Source organism: Haemaphysalis longicornis, unplaced genomic scaffold (assembly GCF_048455015.1).
Source record: "Haemaphysalis longicornis isolate Haplotype H1 unplaced genomic scaffold, Haemaphysalis longicornis Haplotype H1 scaffold_2, whole genome shotgun sequence".
Lineage (NCBI taxonomy): Eukaryota > Metazoa > Arthropoda > Arachnida > Ixodida > Ixodidae > Haemaphysalis > Haemaphysalis longicornis.
The window spans coordinates 186,331,867-186,355,003 of record NW_027526295.1 but is presented as its reverse complement, the minus strand read 5'-3'; the positions used below and the strand labels follow the sequence as shown (position 1 = coordinate 186,355,003).

The 23,137-nt window shown below is 47.0% G+C and overlaps 1 protein-coding gene across 1 annotated transcript; it reads left to right on the top strand.

Annotated features, from left to right (window-relative positions):
• On the top strand, positions 1-22,997 carry LOC144169639 (UBX domain-containing protein 7). The gene is made up of 12 exons (XM_077698906.1): positions 1-229; positions 825-996; positions 1,815-1,879; positions 3,150-3,218; positions 4,891-5,012; positions 6,357-6,503; positions 7,980-8,070; positions 11,511-11,564; positions 12,093-12,178; positions 13,100-13,418; positions 18,470-18,549; positions 21,410-22,997. The coding sequence occupies exons 1-12, from the start codon at positions 166-168 to the stop codon at positions 21,572-21,574; spliced, it is 1,434 nt and encodes a 477-aa protein (XP_077555032.1). The 5' UTR covers positions 1-165; the 3' UTR covers positions 21,575-22,997.
• The last annotated feature ends 140 nt before the right edge of the window (positions 22,998-23,137 follow it).

Below are 23,137 nucleotides of genomic sequence, written 5' to 3'. Positions count from 1 at the left end.
TCGTCTGCGAATGTTTTACCCCACTAGGAAATAAAATACTGATTTTGATATTGATCTTTTATTTATTTCGGAAATTTTATTCGAAGGCTGCAATTTGGCCGCTAGCCTTCTTCTTTCACGTTGGCAATCCTCGCGATGAGCAGCACATCCGCACACTCGTAGAAAATGGCGTCTTCGTCTGCCAGTTCAAACATCGGCCCTCTCATAGAAAACTTCTGCGCTGTCACAGGTACTGCGTCTTTCTATTTGAGTCGTTGATATTTTATAGTGACATTACCGCGTGTGCTTCTATCTGTCACGAAAAATTTCTTTTGAAGCGGGCGAGGTATTCGCGGGTCGTTGCTTTTCGGCTGCTTTGTCCCGTGACATTTACCCCAGCGCTGTGGACGAGTACGGGCCAGCTGTTGTGCGGAATTTTATTCGCCCCCGTGTCTCGATATTGCCTATTCGAGATCGGACGACGTGTATTTAGAAGTTCTCGGCCTGTGCTCTAATCTGTCTCGTGTTTTCTTCGCAATTTCAGTCGATGTGAACAGCTCTCGGAAATGTGTCGAAACGTGCGAGGTCGGCGGTAAATTGTGTATTAACCGGGAGTTCTGAAAGCTTTAGCTTGTTCCATTCCATGCGATCGGTTTGTGCTACTGGCCGACATGTTTCGTAGCATCCGTGCGAAAAGAAAAGAAAATAAAGCTGCTTATGCAAAACGGGTTAAATGCGCTAAAAGACGGGACACGGGAAACGCAAGACAACAGTGCGATTGCTCATAGCCGCCAGCCGATTTGCCGCACCTAGTCATTATATCGTTACGATTTTGTCGCATGCAGGGGCGGACGAAAATGTGGCCAAGCAGATGCTCGAGGCCTGCAACGGCAACTTGGAAATGGCCATCAACATGCACGTCGACTCGGACTGGACACAACCCTCGAATTCGCACGCTAGCGAACCCGCTCTGGCGTCGAGTTCGGACATGCCTCCAGGTCCCGTAGCCATATCAGAGTAAGCGACAGCGTTTTGTGTTCCTTGACACACTGTTACTGGTTGACTTCCCCTCGATAATATCGTTCTCACGACACTCGCAAAACTGCCACCTTCTTACGGGGGCTCAGGAAACGTCAGCTCTCTTGGTAGGTTGCGAATGATGAAAACGTATTAGTACTTACAGCATTTGACAGTACTGGAAGGTTCTGGAAACGTACTGCACATTCTGTGTGTGCCTCTTCATGATGCATCGTGTGTGTTTTTTGATTCCATGGCAGCCTTGTCATTGGTGTAGCTACGTGGTTATCGCTGTCCCCTTTGGTGGCATTTCGCCCTGCTGTAGAAGGGAATATTGATTGCTCTTTGGGAAGCGGGGTGGGGGAACGTAACGGGCTCTAGTTTAAAAAGATTCCGCCTGGATTCAATTGCTATGTTGTGAAGGTTTGCGTTGAGTGATTGAGCATGCATTTGTTTGACAACAAGAATGTTTTAGTGGAGCATGTACAAGTACACTTGGCGTAGCTACGTAATTATCGCTGTCCCCTTTGGTGGTGTTTTAGTGGAGCATGTACAAGTACACTTGGCGTAGCTACATGGTTATCGCTGTGCCCTTTGGAGGCATTTCGCCCTGCTGTAGAAAGGAATATTCATTGCTGCTCTTGTTTAAAAAGATTTCACCTGGATTCAATTGCTGTGTTGTGGAGGTTTGCGTTGAGTGATTGTGCATGCATTTGTTTAAGAACTGGAATGTTTAAGTGGAGCATGTTTTGCATTTGTACAAGTCAGAGCTAGCCTTTCACTAATCTTGCCGGTTGCTTGTTTTTTTCTTCTCCTAGGGACGATGTCAGACCTCCCATTCCCCCTGTGAGGGAAGTTTTGGTTGAGAATCCCTTCCCCTATGGTAAGCATGTTTGGGTGTCTGAGGCATTTGCTCCATGTAACAGGGCAACTTAATAATAAAACATCCATGGCATCAGCAAATCAGATATGTCTGTATGTATATGCTGAACTGGTGCTTTCTCAACTGGTGGGTACACTGTTTTGAAGCTCGTGATATCAGGCCCTACTTCGACTGTTCAACACGTCAACTTGTGTGCTGGAAAAAAGAAAGTTGAAGGAGAAAAGAAAGAGATGTATGCCAAAAATTGTGTCAAACCTTTTCTGGTCAGATAAAATCCAACCGAAGCATCGCAATTTCTCTAAATTGTTCTTTATTTTTTCTGCTATGTTTGTGAGAACGGCAACGTATAATATGCTAGCAAGTTGTGCTCAAAATTTTCTAGGCTAATGCAGTGTGCTTTTACAATTTTAACACCACCAAAGGTCTGAAGTTTCCCTGAGTCATTCTTTGTCGTCTATTGAATAAGATGAAAAAAAAAAAAAGATTTCAGATAACGTTTTAAATAGCTGTTTTTTTTTGGTAACCTTGCATATGTAGTGCCTTCTTCCAATGGAGTATCTCAGATAATTTGAAGGGCTTTTTAATGTAAATAAGGAAACTGTTGTTCAGAAACACTTTTAGTGCATGCGAGAAGAAATAGGTAAGGCTTGAAAAGGAGGTTTCTTAATGGGAAGCTGTAGTGTTCTCACTCATGGCGTCTGTAACGCAAAAACGCTGAAGTTAAAGGGAAAAACGCTTTCCGTGGCCAGAATTACCTCGCGTTATGAAGCCGGCATCCATCCAGTTGCTTCATTTTGACATGGTTGAAGCTGTTTGGAAAACTTAGACGACAACCAAAGAATCCATCATGAGAAAGCTTCGCGTTCAACCATCGTCTTCATTTGACGGAGGGGTGCATGATTTTATTTTAATGAATTGCCACGATCTCGGAATTAACATTTAAAAACTTTGTTGCTGCTAGTTCTTATCATATAGCAAGTCTGAGTGTTTGGATGTCACCTACTATGCACTTAGCCCTGATTCTTGGTTGAAAAAAATAGAGCGCGACTTAGACAACGGCAGTAAAGAAGGACGACGGGACAAGCTTTGTCGTCGTCGTCTAAGTCACGGTCTATTTTTTTCATTCATAATGCACCAACTGATTCTTGGCTTCTGGGATAATGCTGTCAATGCATTATGTCTAGTTAAGAAAAAGGGCTGAAACAGAAAGCGACTTTTTTACTACTTGCATCTACCAGCTCTTCATAATTATGTGTCATGTTTTGTGTAGGGTATCATGCTCCAAGACGGCCAACATATAGCGTTTTCGACCGCTTTCGGGACTTCCAAGCCGAAGCAAGTAAGTGCCTGATAAAATTTTTCTTCTTTCCCTGCTCAGTGCATGTGGTAACCTGTGGAAAAGCCAACGATCGTTTGTCATCTATTGGTATATATTGAAGGGTGGTGCCATGTTGGGGCACGTTTATGCAAATTGCTTCGTTCGAGGCTATTTTTCACAAATCACGCAGGCACAAATGCAGTGGGTATCAACCAGCCAACACACAAAAAAGGTTCAGCTGACTTTTGGGAGGGACTTCTTGTGGCCAAGCGTTTTTGATGCTTTGGCTGCTGAGTTTGCTTATGAGAACGGTTAACTAACTGCAAGAACTGTTTGGTGGAAGCATGCCAACCACTATTAGTGGCTGACCGGTTTTTCAAACTCCAGAACATTATGCTTGTGGAATATTCCCGATTTCCATAAAGTGCTGGGACTTGCCCGGTGTCCATTTTTGGTAGTGAGACGTGCATTTGAATAAGACGCTTTTGCAGAACTTGATTGCGACCTGCATTTAGCCTCTTGGCCCATCCTTCTTGGGGTGTGTGGCATTGGAGTGTTCTGATCACAAGCAACACTGATGTTTTTTAGTTAAAAGTTGTCACAGAACTTTCCTTTGCATAGGTACTACATCCAGCCCCATGTCATCCTTTGTGGAGGTCGCCTTCCTGCATGGTCACATACTTGAAGTGAAGTACAGTGTAGACTGCTTATAACGTATGTCGTGGAAGCTGCGAAAATCCGCACCATAAGCGGTACCGCACTACAAACAGAACATGCGCGAATCCAACCACATCACACTTTGTTTATCATCACTCAAACGAAGGCCTCTTAAAAACAGAAGAGCAGTCTTCATTTTATTTTTATTTTTTCCATATCAGCCACTGCTGTAGGGTCTTACAAGTTGCTGCACAGTCTCACAAAGCGCAAGCGGGATTTTTTTATATATATATTTTTTTCACCCCTCCTTGCATTCACGATGCCGAAGGCAGTTGTTTATCAGCAACCTCCAGTAGTGCAGCTCGCTATCTCCAATGTTTTTGAAGAGTGAAAGGGCGGCTCCGCTCGCTATCTTCTGAGGTGCGTCAAGCAAGGGCAGTTATGGTTATCACGTAAGTGCAAACGGAACACACGAATGAAAGGGCACCTTTCTTTTTCTATGTCGAGGTTAAAGGGAGAGCTGGGAGTGTGCGCTGTCAGATGGCTGATTCCGTTTCTTTTCTTCTTTTTTCCCTCGACCTCTCGCACCAGCGACGATTGGTGGAGAGTGCACGGATGGCCCGCATAGTCCAAGGCATCCCGGACTAAGGAAGCCTCTCACCGGGCGAGTGCCCTGACATCAGCACCTTGACTCAAATAAAGTTTATTCATCATCATCATCTCGACCCTAAAACGATGCTTCAGCTGCGCCAGTCGATCAACGGACCCACCAAAAAACCGCACTTAGGCAACCGCGTTTTGAGCGGTATGCATATGCATTGAGTTCTATGGAAGGCAAACCGGTGGTCACAAAAACCCGCTTTATTTCCGGTCCTGCACTATAAGTGGTTACATCATAAACAGTCTACGCTGTATCTTTTACAGGGAGTTATTGGATAGGACAGCGCATGGCATGTAACTGTGGTAGCTTCACGTTGGTAGCTGTTGCAATTATGAAAAAACAACACTTGTTCCTTGTTTTCATTTGTTCCTGCAGGATTACAGGAAGAAAAATTGCTGCACGGTGACACAGACAGCCCGTCGTACAAGAAAAGAAAGACTCTGGAAGACCTGTTCAGGCCTCCTCTGGACCTTATGCACAGGGGTTCTTTTGAGTCGGTGAGTTTATCTGTTGGGTTATGAGTATGATAAAAAAAAAATGCTTGCAGTGATGTGATGCTTTAAAGAAAGCTTGAAGACTTTTTTTTGAACTGGCGTACTCCGTGCCTCGTTTCGTCTGTTTTAGGAATGAATACGCCCGAAATGAGAGATTTGAATGGGTGATAGAAAGCTGGGGTCAAACTTGGGTTTTTGATTGATAGGTCTGTGGAAATGTGCAGGAGGAGCTTTGTTGTTCTAGGGTATTATTATTATTACTATTGATATTGCCATGCCCGATGGAAGTCGAGTCGAGGATGCTGGTGGGGTAACAGGCCTGGGAAGAGTCTGGATCACTCTCATCAGGGACAGTGCTCTGAGTTTTGTCTGTGCCTGTTTTAAAGCGCCAACTCCGAGTTGATTGGCTCAGGGTAGACGATAAAGACAAGCAAAGGGAAATGGGGGTAAAAGGCTTGCAACCGGAGCAATTCTGCCGCAGGAAACGGTAGCGGGAAAGAGAGGCAATGCCAGTCCTAAGGCATGCGCTTAAAGGCACCATGAAGGGAACATACATCCTTCTTGTATTTTAAAAAGAACTAGTCGGGTAACTCCCTGAACTCCATTGCATTCCCTAAAAAGGTTGTTTTTGCACGCCCAAAAAAGGCATATATTGACATGCTTTTAAAATTCCCACTACATGTCACCAGCAGTGATGGAATTGGGGAGTTTAGGTAAACAGAGCAATCAATGTGTCAACTCCATGCTAGCATTCAAGCAACCTGATCGATCAAACAGGACCGGAGGCGGCATAACTGCAATCACTCATTCATAGCTTGTTGGCGGCAGGTAATTGTTCAAACTAGTCTGTGTTGCCACAGGGGCAGTTAGAGAAGGTAGCTTGTGAGCTGCGTTTTTTTTTTTTTTTTTTTTTCATATGTATTTCTTGTTTTCAAAATTTTCATTTAACTCTCGCGATTGTTATTCCTATGTGGCAGTCGTTTGAATGAACCAAGCTTGTATTTTGTCTTTGTGGTTCCTTTAAAGCGTTTCGCATCAGTGGTCTTGCGCGGAGCAGGTTATCGAGGAGAAAGTTGAAGAATCCATAGCGAAATAAACTTGCCGCTATGGCACTGTTTTCTTGCCAACTTGGCAAGTTTTCTGTCCTGGTGCAACGGCTGGAAGTCATCTACTGACGTTTCCACATTTGTCCCCAAGTTACAGTGCCGTAGAGCTGCTCTGTGTGTGATAGATAAGCCTGCTGTGTATATCACTGGAGGTTGGGCTTTCTGGGCTGACTGAAATTGCAACCGGTGTTGCCATTTAGGAGGAGGAGTACTGTACCGCAAAGCTTCTGTGGCACTGCAGGCGCGGGAGGTTGGCCGGACGAAGAACCGCTGGCTCATGGTGAACGTGCAGAACGTGCAGGAGTTTGCCTGCCAGGTGCTCAATCGTGATGTCTGGAGCCACTCCACCATCAAGAGCATCGTGGCCGAACACTTTGTCTTCTGGCAGGTAGTACTGGGCCACTGGTGGAGGAAGCGTCTCTGCTTTCTTCTTCTTTTTTTTTTTTTTTTCTGTGTTAGATTTCTGTAGGGGTAACCAACCTCTGCAGTTGTGTGGGTTGGTGGCTCTCTAGGTCCTTGCCTGTCACAGGTGGGGGCAAGAGAGCATTGGCAGAAGCACATCCTACACTCTTATACCTTGCTCTACCGTCTCCCGTCAGTGGGTTCCTCACAAGGGACACTCCACTATCCTAAATTGAAGTGTGCCAGGGAGAACAAGTGGGCCATCTTATTAACCCTTTCACTGTTGGGTGTTTCTGGCCGTGACGCACCCCCAGTGTCGGCTTGGTTTTTGGAATACCGGGGAAGGAGCATAGTGATTTATTTGACCATGGTAGTGTCTGGAACGTAACGCTCCGAAAGGAAAGAGCGTGGGTGAGAAATCGCCTTTCTTCCAGATATTTTCAGTTTGCCGTGCACGATTACGGGACGAAAACCCCACCGTTTCATCAGAATCTGACGCTGTGGAACTTGCACCCCTTCCTAGGATGAGAAACTCTCAGAATGCGAATCCGAGCTTGGCTTGTAATCAGATCGGAATCCGAAGAACCATTGCTCCTGTCCGCAGTCGAAGGCCCCACCCGGTCAGCCATCCGAAATAACTGCGCATGGAGGGAGCATTTTCAGAAGCCTGCACAATGCACAGAAATGATGCGTTGGGAAATCAGGATGGCAGATAGAGATAAAAAGTGGATACAACGTTGATACAACAACCTCGTTTGCTGCTGACAGTGGCAAGTGAGGGCGCGGTGTGCAAGCGAAAACCCCAATTGAGTCATGTTTCGGTTTATGGAGAGGCAACGGCGTGCTGGGCTAACCTGACACACCGCAGCAGATGCGGGAACAGAATAATAACTAAAAAAACCCATAGAAACCCGTTGCGGGTGGCACAACAACCCTTGCACCCATAATCGCACGCATGCCGCATGGTCTCTCATCTCGACAGAATACAGCGCTCGGGGTGACTCCCTTCCGCCCAGCAACGAAGGGCACGGTCACTTCAATATACTGGTGTTGAGAGCTAGCGAGTGAAAATATGCGCTACTAGAAAGATTCGACAGATGGCGCAAACAATCCAGGCATGCCAACTTTGCGCTATGGCGCGACTAATTGAACGCACAATGGAGAAGTATTGGTACGTCAGTGAAACTGCGGAGGGGAAATGCGAGAGCATACCGGTATGTCAGTGACAGTGAAAGGGCTAACAGAGTGGCTGCCACTGGACCACAAGTGAAATGAGGGCAGACCAAGGACTGGGTGTACGGGTGAACTACGAAAACTTGGGGCGAAGAATGGGCTCTGCGAGGTGATGATAGATGTGACTGGAAATCTTTTAGGGGGGGGGTCTTCGTCCTGCTGTGGACACAACCGGACACAATGATGATTTGTCATCAGTGCTTTACATCTGCTGCTGTCATTGTTGCAGGTCTACCAAGACAGTGAGGAGGGACAGAGGTACGTGCTCTTCTACAAGGTTGTTGATTACCCCTACGTGGCTATCCTGGACCCCAGAACTGGTGAGCAGTATTTTTATTTTTATTTTTCGTCACCTCTCCCAACTGCCGAGTAGCCTGCTAAAGGACGTTTCAGAATTCGATTGTATGCTACACAACTTGCAGTTGGCAGAGAGGCAGGCAACTGCTGGGCAGTCATAGAGATCTCCGTGAGGGGCTGTACAGTTACAAAGACACAAACTGCAGTATGTGAACACATTTGACAGAACTCCTCTGTCTGGTTGGGTTAAACTTGAGGAAGAGGCAAATACACCAACCAAGGGCGTTAATTCAAAGCAGTCCCAACGCTTCGTAGCCTACTCGGCTCCTTCATGAGGGGTGACTGTGTAAGACCAGAAGCAGCAGTTACGTAAGGTGTCTTTCGCTTTTTCTTTTTACTGGCATCTTGCCCTTGCGTGTTAGAGGCCATCATGGGCGTTGATGGTGGGAAGAGCTCTGAGGGATCTTTGGTGCTTGAAGGCACTCAAATTTAAAACTAAATCTAAATTTGCATGCTGTTGCCTTGTAGGCCAGTGTGTAATTGCTAGGCGCCATGCTTTGCGGTCCAGTGTGATGTAGCCTGTCACACAAATGTGCCGGCCGGTAATTTGCTAGTGGGGTGGCAAACATGGCACACGCTTGCGGGAGACACTCTCCTAGTATCTTTATGTACGTTTGTGTTCTTTAAAAACCAGTGAAAATTGCCTAATACGACTCTTCCAAGTGTTTTTATTTGTAGTCATGTGTATCTGGCTTCATGCATGGATATCTTTTCAATCATGCGAGTGCTAACCGGTTTTCTATTCCAGCACTCCTTGGTGCGTGCATCTTTTGTCTTTACCGCTCTTCCTCCTTACAAACATGCTGTTTTGCTATTGAGTCCCTGTCGATGCGTTCCTGGTTGTTGAACAGCACATTTATTGCTTGACATGGTTGTCTGAAAAGCCAGCTCCTTTTATCTATGGGGGCACATATTCGAACGGGACGCTGAATCAGAGGACTCGCATTTCTTGTTAGATGGACACCAAGCTGTCATTACATCACTTTTTGTTGCACAAAGTTGGTGGCAACAATAGTTTCATTAACGCCCTTGAAGGGACAGACAACCGATTTTTGTGGCGTGCACGTCGTCTAACTCATATGAAAGCCAGCATTTTATATACTGTTGTAACCACGAGGAATTTTTGAATAAACAGGCGAAAATAATTTTAATTTTGCACTAACATTTCTGAAGTCCGGAAAGTGGCAACACGTAGTGTCTAAACGGGACACTAGGTACGTTGCGTGTCCCAAAAACTCCGTCTATGGCAACACGTGATTCAGAAACCGCATGAACGAATAGGAAAGTTTTCAGATTAATGATGTTTTAGCCTGGGACAAGTTTTTAAATGTCTCCTTAAACCTAGCGTGCAGTTAAAAGTGCGTTGCCGCACAGTTCACTGTCAAGGTTGCCAGCATTCTTTTTCGAGGGACACATAGGGCTGGTAGATCTCTAAAAATTTCAACTTCAGAAGTTCAAAGGCGCTATCAGCCAAGCCGTTTCGGGTTAGCTCTTTCGTCACCACGGGAAATTGACCAATTTTGAAGGGTCTAACAAAACATTTTTTTTGTGCTATAGATATTGATTAGGCACACATTGCAGTGGCATAAAATGCAGATTATTCCACGGGCTTTCCAACGACACCAGTTTTAATATAATGTTTTCCTAAATAATGACTGGGAAAAAAAATTATCGAGCTCGAAATTTTTGCCCACGCGTCGAAAAAAATAAGAAAAAAGTAAGTTGTGTATAATAAACAACTAGTAGTAGAAAAAATTTAGAATACACATTTTGTAGGTAGACATTTCGAAAACCTGTCCTAGAAAAAAAATTGAGTTGCGCAGTACAATTTGTCAGATATAAAAGAAAATGTTAGCCCGCGTGGTGCCCGTGCCATGTGGTGAATCCCAACCACTATTTCAAATTTTGCTATTTTGGGTGGTTCTCTAGAAGAAATCTGGTGGTTTGGCATTATTAAAGGCCCAAATTAGCCTCCACATGGTGTAAAAACACCTTGTCAATGATTATGACCGGCACAATATTGACGACAAGCAAGCGATGTGAAAAAATCCGCTTGGAGTTGAGAACCAAACTCTTTGATGGATGCTTGTTGACGTTCTGATGATCATTTATCAGTCAGAACTTTCATTTGCGGTTTATTATCATGTTCTGACTCACTATGGTAACCCTGCTTGCAGGAATAAGGTGCGATGCGCTAGAATCATGCCCAGCAAGCTTTCACCAAGCCGCCGTCGGGCTGTGAAGCGAGTTCAGCACTACTAGCCTACTACATTGCAGCGCCACCTAACAATTTTGAAAAGAAACAAATGCAAGGCTGTTGGAGACTTCGTCAGAAAGACAGTACTACTGTCTTTCTGACAGACAGACAGACAGAAAGACAGACAGGCAAAAAGCGGCACTAGACCTCCGAAAATACCCTCGTATGAAACCGAAACTGACCAGTGAACACCTGGCGGTGTTCAAGGCCAATTGGAAGCGGTCTCCTCGTCTGAACTGATACCCGACAACTTGGTGTTATCGTTTGACTTTCAGCGGAAGCTCTTATCGCAGAAGCAAGGCGTAGATAAAGTGGAAGCGGGAGTGGCATGCATGTTATGAGGAGCAGTAGCGGGCAACGGAGGCGCCATGGCAAATGAGCTTGTAGTTGGGTAACTGCGTAGTAGCGCCAAATATGAATTTCGCACTGCAAAAACGAAACCGAAACTGCTGGAAACTGGTTCAAAAAGGCAGGCACACTTGCTAGACATGCAGGGGACCACCAGAAATAAGCTTTGGGAGAATAAAGCTGCCGTTTGTCCGAACCAAAGATCATTAGTGAATAGCTGGCGCCATTTTCAAGTAATTATCACCTCTCAACGCCGTCGGATTACAAAGATGACCTCATTATTTGGTATTTGACTTGCCAGGAGCCTTTTGACAAAAAAATACTGTGGTAATGCAGCCTAACCACGATCTGCATCCTTTTTTCTCAAGTGCAGCAGCCACGCCCCCTTCCTCAAAAAACACACGCACCTCAGCTTGCAAAAAACGCCGTCAAAAGTCTCAATGTTACGGGAGCGGGAAAATTTAAACTGATTCTAAAAGGGCAGTGCCTAGACTAACCACTGGCTGCAATAGGTGTATGAGAAACGACTACAACATGTTGAAATAGTCATTATAAATAATTGACCACCGGTGATCGATTTGAATAGGCGTGGTAACGAAAGAGTTAAGGGGTTTTAAGTGATGCCCTTTCATTTGGGATAAAGAAAATATACTCGACAAAAATCGCTTGTTTAAAACACACTGGAAATTCAGGAATGCTGTGGTGTTCTTTGATAAGTATACACAATGATGTTCACATTAAGCTTTATGCTTTGACACCCAAGATGCCCCCCTCTAATTTCCCCCTCTCTGTCTTTAGGTGAAAAGGTGCTTTCATGGAATCAAGTGGATGCTGTCAAGTTTTGTGATGCAGGTAACTTTGAATGACAACACTTGGCTCGCGCATTTCAATAAGCATGGGGCGACATCGCGTCTCCGCATGCCTAGCGCAAGCTGATGCTCAGTGGGTGTTGTGATTGAAGCCCCCTTCCTTTCCTCTCTTGTTTGAGCTGCCGCTTCCCCTTTTAAGTTGTCTTTCTTGCTGTTTGTAGTAGAGACGGTTTGATTGCCTTGGTGCAAACTTGCCTTGCTTAGTTGCAAGCTGCTACAACATTTCTGGAGACTCCTCTTTCAAGCAGGCTTTCGTGCGTGTTTAAAGAAATGCGGGGAGAGCGATTCTTGCTCATAAAAACCGCCAGAAACTCGGTCTTTTCAGAGTTCTGTGCAAGGGTCCTTTTTTTCTTCTCATCTTTTCTTTTTTACGCCTTGCCCATAGTTCAGTTGGGGTACGCCACAGTATCGCAGTCCTCACTGCCTTCAGCTTCTCTTGAGTGCATATTATTACTCTGGTGCTGGGGTGTGTCGCAACTGGCCGTGTTTCATCGCCACTTTCTCCTCGCAGTGACTGAGTTCCTGGCGGAGCATCCTACGCCCGATGGCTCTGCTGTCAATCCCCCGACCAAGAGGGTGAAGCCAGTCACGAAAAAGGTGCTCCATAGACTCGGCGAACGGCGGGAGCGCTGCTTTACAGGCTGAGTAACTCCGTGGGCAGCCAAGGCGAATAGGGCAATCTGTCTGACGTAGCTTTCTTTTCACGTGTGCTCTGGAAAAAATTGCGTGGTGGCACAGACACTGTTTAAGAACTCGATGCAAGTTAGAAATGTCAGTGGCTTTTTCACGAGAAAAAAAAAGAAAACAAAATTGCGGAGCAAACATCGCCTTCCACGCCCTTTGGGGATGGCACAGGTAGTACGTTAGAGCATTCGAGGAATCCAGGATTCTTTAAACTTTCGCTTCAAATGTATGTGTGGACGTTCTTAACCAGCTTAATTAAACTAATCTGTTGTGTACATTTTCTTCCCTGTTCTAGTGGCTACTGACTTGCACGATACAATTGCACTTTGCTTTGAACATGTTTTGTGCGCGTGTAACGAGTAGTTTTCAAGATACACCTTCTATAACTGCAGCCACCTTTTCACTGCAAAAGGAGCTGGGAAATGGACTAGACTAAAATTGATAGTTGTTTCGACTGACTTATCTTGTTTATTTTTGTCGCGTTCTGCCGTCAGGTACCTGCAGGCTGTTCTTTTTTTCTCTTCTTTTTTGGCTTGGTCAATACGAGTGTCACTCTGCTCCTCCAAGCTAAGGAATAGCATTTAATAACACGAATAGGCAGTCGTGCATTTAGTCTAGACACGTCCCAGTGAACACAGGCTGTGGCTTGTCAGGAAGAGCGTAACGCTTGGTCAGCAACAGAAGCCTGCTTGTTCCTTGGTCGACTTCGAACGTGGTCTAACTTGCCGCTGCACAGGTGTTGAAAGAGAGAGAGACGAACGAGTCAGACGATCTCGTGTCTGCTGGGGCTGTTTTTCACGAAATGTGCACCGCTTCCACTCCCCTTCCTCGCAGGAGAGCATAGTGGAGGAGGATGAAGAGTCGCAGATGCGGGCGGCCATTGCAGCGTCGCTGCGCGAGAACGCCACCGCCTCCCGGAACCACGACTCGGGCTCCGACGTTGACGACAACGACCAGAGCGACCTAGAGACCTTCGACTCGGACACGGAGCTCGTTGGGCCGGCGCATGCGACGACCAACCACAACAGCATGCAGGTGGACTCGTCGCCCGCGAGGGACGGACCCACCAAGGAGGAGGATGAAGGTTTCGGGGGCAGCAGCAGCAGCAGCAACAATGTCGAGGAGTGGAAGCGGTACCTGGGTAGTGAGACAGGCGAGTAGCGCGGCCTCATCCATGCGCGTGTAGGAGCTTTTAATTTAAAAAAAAACACAAACTAAAAGAAAAAAAATTCTAAAATGGTCACGCTGATGCTGTGGAGCAAATGAGACTTCACACTGTGTGGTCCGAGCATTGGGAAACTTGTGCTACGCAGTGCTAACAGGACCAGAGAAAGATATGCTCGTACCAGCGCTTTTTGTGTCTGCGTTTGTGTAGTGCAAGTATCAGGATACAGTCTAATCCCGCTACAACGAAGTCCACTTCAACTAAATTTCCACTTCAACGAGATATTTTCAATTGCCCGTCAGCTAGCCATAGAAGTCAATGCAACAATGACCTCGCCACAACGGACAATTTGTCTGGCTTGCGCTTGTTCAGCGAAATTTTCGTTGATTGGGGCTGGGCTGGAACAATTATTTTAAAATAAAATAAGCGTAACGCCAGCTTTCTGTAACTTCTTATGCATTCAAGGTGCCCACGCTACCACCCATAAACAAAAACAAACTCATCGATGGACGCCATTGTTTGCATAACGATGTGGCTGGCCGTCTTTACACGAGGCGCAGGCCCGGTGCGCCAAGCTGGAGCTACAGCCAATCCGTATCCATTTGAAATCATACGAATGTACCGTAAAAACCCGCGTATAGTTCGGACCCGCATATACAGTTAAACCTCGTTATAACGAGACGGGCTATAACGAAATAATGGATATAACGAGCAAATCGTAATTCCCCTTGAAAGTCCCCATAGAAACCAATGTATTTAAAACCTCGTTTTAACGAGGTAAAATTTCCCCGTTACGGGATATAACGAACAAATTTCGTTGAGAAATCAAATTTTGAGCTAATTTTACAACAGTGCGCAACGCGGATTTGAGACAGTGCGTGACGCGGCAACTGTATTAGCAGTTCAAAACTCCCGCCACGCGCACGAAGCTGGCTGGCGCGCCATGCGGACGCTGCGCCCGCGAAGCCCCCACCCTCCTCTCGCTGCGCACGGCATGCAGACAATGGGGCCCTTCGATTAACAGTGTTGGACTCACCGCGGGCTCCCCGAGAAGCAGTTCGACGTTCGATTTTCCCACGTATCCCTATGGCTTCGGGGAATCCGCGGACTATCCGCGGTGAGCCCGAGAAGAACCCCAATGCACACGACGCGCGCGGTTGCGTCGCCTTCCTCTCCTCCCCCCCCCCTCTTTTCGTATCGCCGGCGTCGCTGCGTAGTTGTGTGTGCGTGGGTTTTGGCATATCTTTTATCGTACTGCCGGCGTGATTACAACAACGCGAGTGCGACAGGCGGGAAGCGAAAGCGAAAGACTATCATGCTTGAACAGAAAACGGCTATGATAAAAGCCGTCGCATAGGGCGCGAAGGAAGGTAAGGTGCACCCCGTCAAGGTGGCAAAGAGACTGACTTGTGGACGAGTACGCTGTCCACCATCGTGCATCGTGAGCAACCGAGAGTCCATCGTCAGCGCTGTTGCACATGGCTTGAAAAGAAGCGCTAAGGACGGCGTCGGAGGCAGATGCGGTGGACGTGCTGCGTCGCTACTTCGGCACGCACGAGGGCGGCGAAGATGGCGTGAACGTAGCGGCCGCAGCTGAGGGAGCAATCGCTCGCATCAGGAAGGTTCATCAATGTCCATTTACGGACTTCTTCGTAGCCAAGTCTGTTTGAAATCCGAGTTTTGAACTGCAATAAAGTAGGTTCGTGACTTTTCCTTTTTACCTCCGGAATGTGTTTATTTTACTGACTATCGCCGTGCAGCAAGATGCTATTTCGCCCGCTTTTTGTTTTAGGTAACTACAATGCATAATATTTGCAGTAAATGTCGGCTACGGCTATAACGAAATATTGGCTATAACGAGCAAATCGCGGCGCCCCTTCAATTTCGTTATAACGAGGTTTAACTGTAGTCCGAGGTGTAATTTGGGGATAGCAAATGCGAGAAAAAACGTTTTCACGCGAATACAGTGCGAGGAAAACAGAAAAATGCATTTATTTACACACTTGATTATTCGTCGTCCTCGTCTGACGCACTCTCTTCCGAAGCTCCCTTGTCGGAAATCTCCTCCCACAGCACCTCATCCTCCGTGCCATCAAGCGCGTTTGTGGTTTGAGGTGGAGCACTTTTTGAAGACACAACAAACGAGCGCCTCGGGAATGCAGGCCCATGCCTCGGCGATCCATGAGCAGAGCAGAGCTGGCGAGGCACTTCTCGCTCTCCGGACCTCATCCACTCCATATACAGGCGCCTGATGTGGTCCTTAAACAGCTTATTAAGACACACATCAAGTGGCTGCAGCTGGGATGTCATCGCAGCGCGACTCCCAGCTTGGTGCGGGAGTCGCGCAGCAGTCGAAATTTTTCACGTGTCCTGTCAATTTAATTGTAGCGGGATTCGACTGTAAATCAATTCTAACTTGGCAAACTCGCCGTGAGGCTTTATTTCGAGTAATCGCCCCCAAAAAATTTTGTTGCGGTGATTAGTATAAACGAACCCACCAAAAGAACGCGCATTTTTGTCCTCTCACCCTGGCTTGTGACACTGAAAGGTGCCACGACATTGGATCAAGATGGTGAGGGCCGTGATCGTGTGCATGGAGAGGTGTGGAAAGCTGGGCCCGCTTGCACGAACACACGTTCTTATTGGCAGTCTTATTCACAGTCTAGTCTTATTCGCGGACTTCAATAAGACCGCGAATAAGATTCGGACTAGTGCGCTTGCTCGAAAGCACTCGGGCCAGTCTACAGAGCGGTCTTATTGAAGACTATAGGGACAGCAAGTACCTAGATGAGCACGAGAGAGGCCCCTAGGGAAAAGCGGGGAATACGCTGCAAAACTGCTTGTTGCCGTCACCGGCGTTGGGCAAGCGTTTATTTTGAACCATAATTGGATTTATTCAAGCAATGCTGACGATCAGACGGCGGATTTGGGCCTTGTCACAAATACGTTACAATGATCTGCCATCCTTGGTAGGCCAACTCACGCAGCCGGGCCTCGGTCGCCCGGCCGCGTAAACGAAGTCATAAACAGAGATCGTCTGCTCGAAGCGTGGGCCCGAGAAACCCACTGGGCTGACGCAAAAAGCAGCGACGTTGTCTCACGTCGCAACACGAGTCGTGCTTTTGATATCACCGTGAATTGGAAAGTTGCAAATTGGCTTCGGGTTCATCACCGTAGACTTGGATGCAACGAGCACTCCAGAGGCTCACGCCGCGTGGAACGGCGACACGATCGCAATCACCCGCGGCCTAGCCGGCAGCTCACTTAGCGAGGGCTGCAGCTGTAAACAATCGTGCAGTAGAATATAGCCGAATGTTAATACCATGCGTGCTGCTTTTACATGGCGCCTCCGGATCCCACCCAAACCATCAAGCTTCGTAACCACCACTTTCGAAGAGAAGGAAGGAAAGACACGAAGTCTGCGCAGCTTCTCGTTGAAAACGCGATTTTATTTGACACTCACAGGCAGGGGTACTATAGGCTGCAAGCGTTTCGCTGTTGTGTGTAATTTTGTTGTCACATTGCAGTTCTATTGTGAATGCCTATTTGGTGTTCCTGAGTTAATGGGCATGATTTTATAAAACAATACATTTGTTCCGTCCTTTCCGTGCCGCCTTTTCGTAGCTACTGCGGTGACAGCTGGCATAGCAGACGATCACACATTCACACCGCGCGCTTGCCCGCCCGATGTCTGCTCGGGATTAATATCGGGCCGCAGGCTATCATTCCTGTCCATCTTTGTTTCACGTGAGGGAGAAAAATAGCCGCGCTATCCGGGAAAAACAAGCACACGCCCATAGCGCACAGCGAAAGTTGAAAAGGGTGGTTGGCTGCAGCCATCGGGGCCACATCAAAGTACGTAGGCCTTGCGGCTTCCGGCGCCTGCGTTGTCAGTCTTTCCACCCTCTCTCCCGACGGCGTTTCCAACGGCGTCGATCTCCCCGGAACAGGCATTTATTTGTTCCAAGCAGACGGTCGAACGGCCGCCGCTCGGTATCGTTCGCCACTTCTACGGCTACTGCACTCGTTTTTCACGGTATGAAGGTCGATCTGTATGATGAAACGCGACCACGTCAGCATAAGACTGTGAATAAGACTGCTCGGAGCAGGCTTATTCACAGTCTTATTGCGTTCTTATTTAGAGTCTTATTCGCTGTCTTATAGGTTTCCAGAAAGCGTCGTATAGCCTAGGGAACATAAGACCCCGAATAAGACTGCCAATAAGATTAGACTGCGAATAAGACTGTCTTATTTGGCTTCGAGCAAGTGGGCCCTGGTTTCGTTCAGCGCTCTGGTACACCTGCTGTTTCCCTAGCAGCCTATGCAGTTCCCATTGATGTGATGGTTGTGCACACTGTGCCAAACTTCACCGAAAGGCATATCCTGCTGGCAATATCTCACTACATTTCAAGTCGTCTACGCGGAGCCGACAGCCGTACCTTGCTTTTTGTGATTTGTACAAACGAGACTAACCACGAGACCACGTGGTGTTTTGCAGTCGAGAGCGGCATCATTCATCTGGCACATGGGCAGCCCATCCTTTGATGTGTGCGTGAAGGAATGGAGATGCCTTTGAAAAGCAGGGGGGTGGGGGGGAGGAGGAGAGAAAAGTGAGATTTGAACAGAGAAAGAGAACTAGCAGCCACAACACCTTTTTTTTTTTTGTTATTATTGTGAGTTATTTATTATCCTTCTAGGCCTCTGAGCCAGCCCCTTTCCTAATAAAGTTACATCTATCTATCTATTGTGTCAGTGCAAAAGTTCATACTGTGGCAAAGCTATTTGCTCCAGTGGACCTGGCAAATCTTTGTCCCAGTGACGGGCGAAGCTTGTGGCAGCATTTTTGCATCCAGTGAGAACATCAAAGGGGTATGATAAGCTAGCAAACTGCCCTGTGCTGCCAAAAACACTGAACCATATATTGATAAGCGGCTGATTGCAATAAGTCACGCATCTAACAGGGAACGTCCTTAACGAGGCACGTACTCTGTTCCGTGCAGTTAAGCCTCAACTTTCCGTATGTCGTTTTGTTATTCCAGATGAAAAATCAGAGTTGATGATACGATTCCCGGATGGATCGAGGAAAGTCATGACGTTTCCCTGCACATCGAAACTGAAGGTGGGTAGTACTGCCTGCACACCGTTAGGTTGGCTGCGCGTGCCTCCTTCTGATTGGCTGCGTCTAGTTCTAAGTAATCAAGCATGCATCAGTGTCATTTCATTTTTTTATGGGAAAAAACAGTACAAGTACTGTAAATATACAAGTCAATAATGATGTACTTCTTGTTTACAATCAAGGTGAATAATGGCAATACGTGTCCCTTACTTCAAGTTGTTGAATAAGTCACTCTGACACTACGAACTGCTAGCCCTCTTAGTTGGTAGAGTGACTGCACTGGAGGGGTGGCTGTCCTGGGTTTGTATCATGAGCCAGGATAAATGAATTTCTTTTCAACTGTGAAGCGTTCTGAGGGAGTTGTGCATAGCTTTCCAATGGAAATGCAATGTAAAGAAGTGGCTCAAGCTTACCGCTATGCGTACGAGCACGGCCGTGCATGTGGGTTTCTGTGCAAGCCAAGAATACCGGGAGTGCGCAGTGCGCTCTCCCAATTGCAGGACTCCCAATCAAGAAGCATCACAGATGTTGAGTACTGCAAGCGTGATGAATAGCCAGGGGACACAGCGGAAGAAGCTGGGCGCTCTGGGTATTCATCAGGCTTGTGAAGGCAACATTTACGATTCCGCAAACAGCGTTAGTACAGCCATGAAGCAAACAAGGATTCCGAGCTATTTCATAAATTCTGGGGGCAAAACATAAATTAGAATAAACCTTTTGCAACCTGCTGTAGCGTTCTTCTGAGCTTGTTTTAGTTGTACAGTGCCCACATTGAATCAGGGGTCGATTCGATGAGTCAGTGAAAACATGGTCTCCTCCTTATAAGACAAACTGCTCCCCGGTACATTTCTCTTATGAAGGGGTTCAACTGTATTGATTTCAGTGTCCCTTTAACTGAATATTTCTTATTTGATTTGAAAATCTTGAATTTCAAACCTTCTAATATTTGGTTTAGCATAGTATACGAGTTTATTAAATATTCCAGCTCATATCAATTGTTATTTATTCCCAAAACTTGACGTCCCGAAATGAATGCCCCATGCAAAATACCATACATTGGCGAATGTGAAACGCAATCATGTGTTTTTTTTTTTTTTTTTCTTCCACATTTTCTGCATCCTGAGAGTAACGCCTTGAGCAGCATTGAATGTTTTGACAAACTGCAGGGGTGCAAGAATATTCAAAATTTTCAAACATACATAACGAAATATTTTCAGTATTTGTATTGCAGTCAGAAATCAAGTACAGTGGAATCTCGGTGATACGAATTCGGTTGATACGAATTTCGTTGTCATACGAATTTTTAAAATTCCCCAGCGAAAATGCATTGAATGCAATGTAAAAAAATTCGGATGATCCGTACGCATTTACCACTCCGGTGCGGGTGATACGAACACGCGAGCTGCGAGCAGACGACTGCGGCGTGGACGGGACTCGGGAGGCGGGAGTGTTGGTGCGGCCGTGCGGCCTTGGTTGCGCGCGGGCACAAAAGCATTGAGCGTGAACCGCATGGAGCGTTTTCTGTTCGCGAAAACGCGCCGCGCACGCCACAGGCGCGCTCACCCTGCCGCGCAACCACCTGCACGCGCCGCGCCCGGCGGCGGCAACATGGCGGCGGCTTCGGCCGCGAAGTGGTGTCGGGAGCTCGAGCGACCGCTTCCAAGCGCTCTCTAAAATATCGCTCAAGGCACGCACGAAGTTGCTTGAGCGGTAAAGGAGCTTATAATGTAGGTGAAAACGGTACTATAAAACATTCTCCGCGCCGATAGTGAAAGCGCCCATTCAATATCTGCTGAGGTGTTAGGCCTAAACGTCTCCGGCGGGGCCACCGGCCTGTCCGGAGCGTTGAGCCATAAAAATGTTCAGTAGGGCAAAATTTAGATCTGCGAATTGCATCATTGACATGGATGGTTGAGTGCACCTTACCATTGGCGCAAGTCGGCAGGCTCCTCCCACTGCCGCGCGCGTCGGGCGTCATTTTCCGAACCGCATGCGATTCGTGCGCGTCGGCGTTGCGCGCGTATTATTTTCACGCCCGCGTTGACGATTTGGGACGGCATCCCGGCGCCAGCCTCTGCCCACGGCCGGGCTAGAGCTGGCGGCGTGCGCGCTTTGGTATCGACACAGCGTGCGCCGCCGCCCTATATAGCTATAGCCCGGCCGTGCTCAGCCTCGGTTGCCGCCAACGTTGCCGCGAACGTCAGTGGGAGGAGCATCATGACTTGCGCCAATGGGGAGACATGTGCCTTAGGCGGCGATTTCGAAGCGCTCGCAGCAGCTGGCTGTGCCACCTCCGCGGCGCATATTTGGCGCGGATGATATTTTATAGAGCAGTTTTCTCCCACTTTGTGAGCTCTTTCCCGCATGAGCAATTTTGTTTACACCTTGAGCTGCGTTTTAACGAGAGGTTATAAGCGGTCGCTGAAGCTACTTGCACCTCTTCACGGCAACAGCCGACGCCATGTTGCCGCCGCCTGTCACATGCGCGGCACTATTCCATTTTTTCTCGTTTTCTGATACGAATTTTCGGGTGATACGAATATTTTTGCCGCCCCTTGAGATTCGTATGACCGAGATTCCACTGTATTCATACTGTTGAATATTCATGTTCAATTCGATGATTAAAGCTAATCATTCATGCTCAAGGAATTTTATATTCTTGCACTCCTTCAAAAGGATAAATGCAGCAAAAAGAAAAAGCTATTTAATTTCATGTTCGAAGCCAGTCTTTTTACGAGCATTTGTATTTGAATAACCCTGCCATTCAAATTCTTTTTCTTTAAATGTCACCTCTCATTGCCGTATATTCATTTTCTCAGCCACCTGGCTCACTCCCTTCTCTCTCTCTCTCTCTCGCTTTCAGGCACTGATCTCATTTGCATCGTGTAGTGGATTCAGCGAGAAGACTCACGAACTGGTCACCAACTTTCCCCGGCGCAACCTGAGCGAACTGGACCACTCGGTGACACTACGCGATGCCGGCCTCTTCCCCAAGGAGACTCTGTTCATCCAGCTGCGCAACTCATGACACCGACCACCGCTCCCTTGTCTACCGCCGCTCACTTCCTCTGCCCCAGGAGAGGCGGCCTTTTTCCTGGACTTTGCCAGTGTTTACACGCCTTCCGACGATGCCACGACGACCTATTGCCGCACGCTCTTCAAAGAGAACGCTTGGTGCAAACAACCAGTGGTCGTTGCTGTTTGAGGAGGAAGCAGCCATGACGTTATTCCACGGCAAAATTCGACTCTTCTTCTCGCGAGTGAGCTGTACCCATTTGCGATGGTGTGCAGATTTCAAGAATGTGATGCTTTGCGGTTGGCCGGAAGGCGATGTAATATACGATTGCGTATCACGTGATGATGGAAGATTCAGCGCTGCACCCCTGACGAAAGAAAATAAAGACGCGTCTATTCGACATCGTTGCCTCGCATGTGGAGGGAGGGATCGCATCAAGAGGATGTGTGCCGAGCTGAACGCACTTCTGAACGCACTTTTGTGCTGAACGCCGAGCTGAACGCACTTTTGTGCTATGGGATCATGGGAAGTCGTGGAATCGGAAGACGTTTGTTGGTGCCCCATAATGGTGGTTTTTCACTGAGTAACCTGACCCTTGGTGCATTCGTTTTTCAGTGAGAAGTTAAGTCGGGTCAAAGTGGAGTAACTAGGGGAACATGTTACTCTGCTGAGTTACAAAGCGCTGCATGCCTTGAATGTAAACTCGTTTTTATTACCTTTTATTATTCCCGTTTTTCGAGATTGTGTAAGGAGGAGAGTAATACGTGTGCAACGATGAGTGCAGCTCACTTTTTCTTCTCCCAACTGTGTACAGCTGAATGCTCGAAGCTCTCTGTTGTCCTGAAACGGCATCGTCGAGTACTTTCTGTGCTATTTTCTACATTTTTTTGTGAGGAATTGTTTTTTATGTGGCTTGCATTTTGTACCTGTTTTTTTAGCATGCACATGCCTCGTGTGTTCTCCCCAGTTGTTTTCATTGTTGAGGTGACGCTCCCATGTAAAGTTCTAGAAGTGCGAGATTCTTGAAGGAAAGAAAAAAGAAGTGTGTATGCTATGATGTGTAGTACTAGGCAATTGTGCAACACACGTAGTTGAATTTTTTGGCACAACTGGAAAAGAACCTAGCTGAAGTTTTTTAATTCAGTGCGGGAAAATAGCTTAGTATGTATACCAAATTGTTTTTTTTTTTTGTCGGCAGTGTTGGTTGCCGAGCGAGGAGCATTTTAAGTTCAAGCAATATTGTGTGTTCAAAATCTAGGCACACACGACTGATGCATGCGTACAGTGCTCTATTGAAAGAGGCAACACCTAATGTAAATTGCTTTTGATTACAATGCTACATGCTAGAATTGAACGTAGGCACTCTGCAAGTTCCAGTAAGCTGTTGGAGTATGTATCGCAATTTGCAAGCAAAAGAAGAACTTGGCAAAGAAAAGATGTTGCATCTGGTTATTCAGCACTTCAATTTTTGAAAGGGGGCCTTTTGGGTAAGATGCTGCCAGATACCCCTGGGCCCTTGCTTAGGCATGCCAGTTTTTTGTCAGGTCGTTTGATTTGAGGTGCGCAACTCGCGAC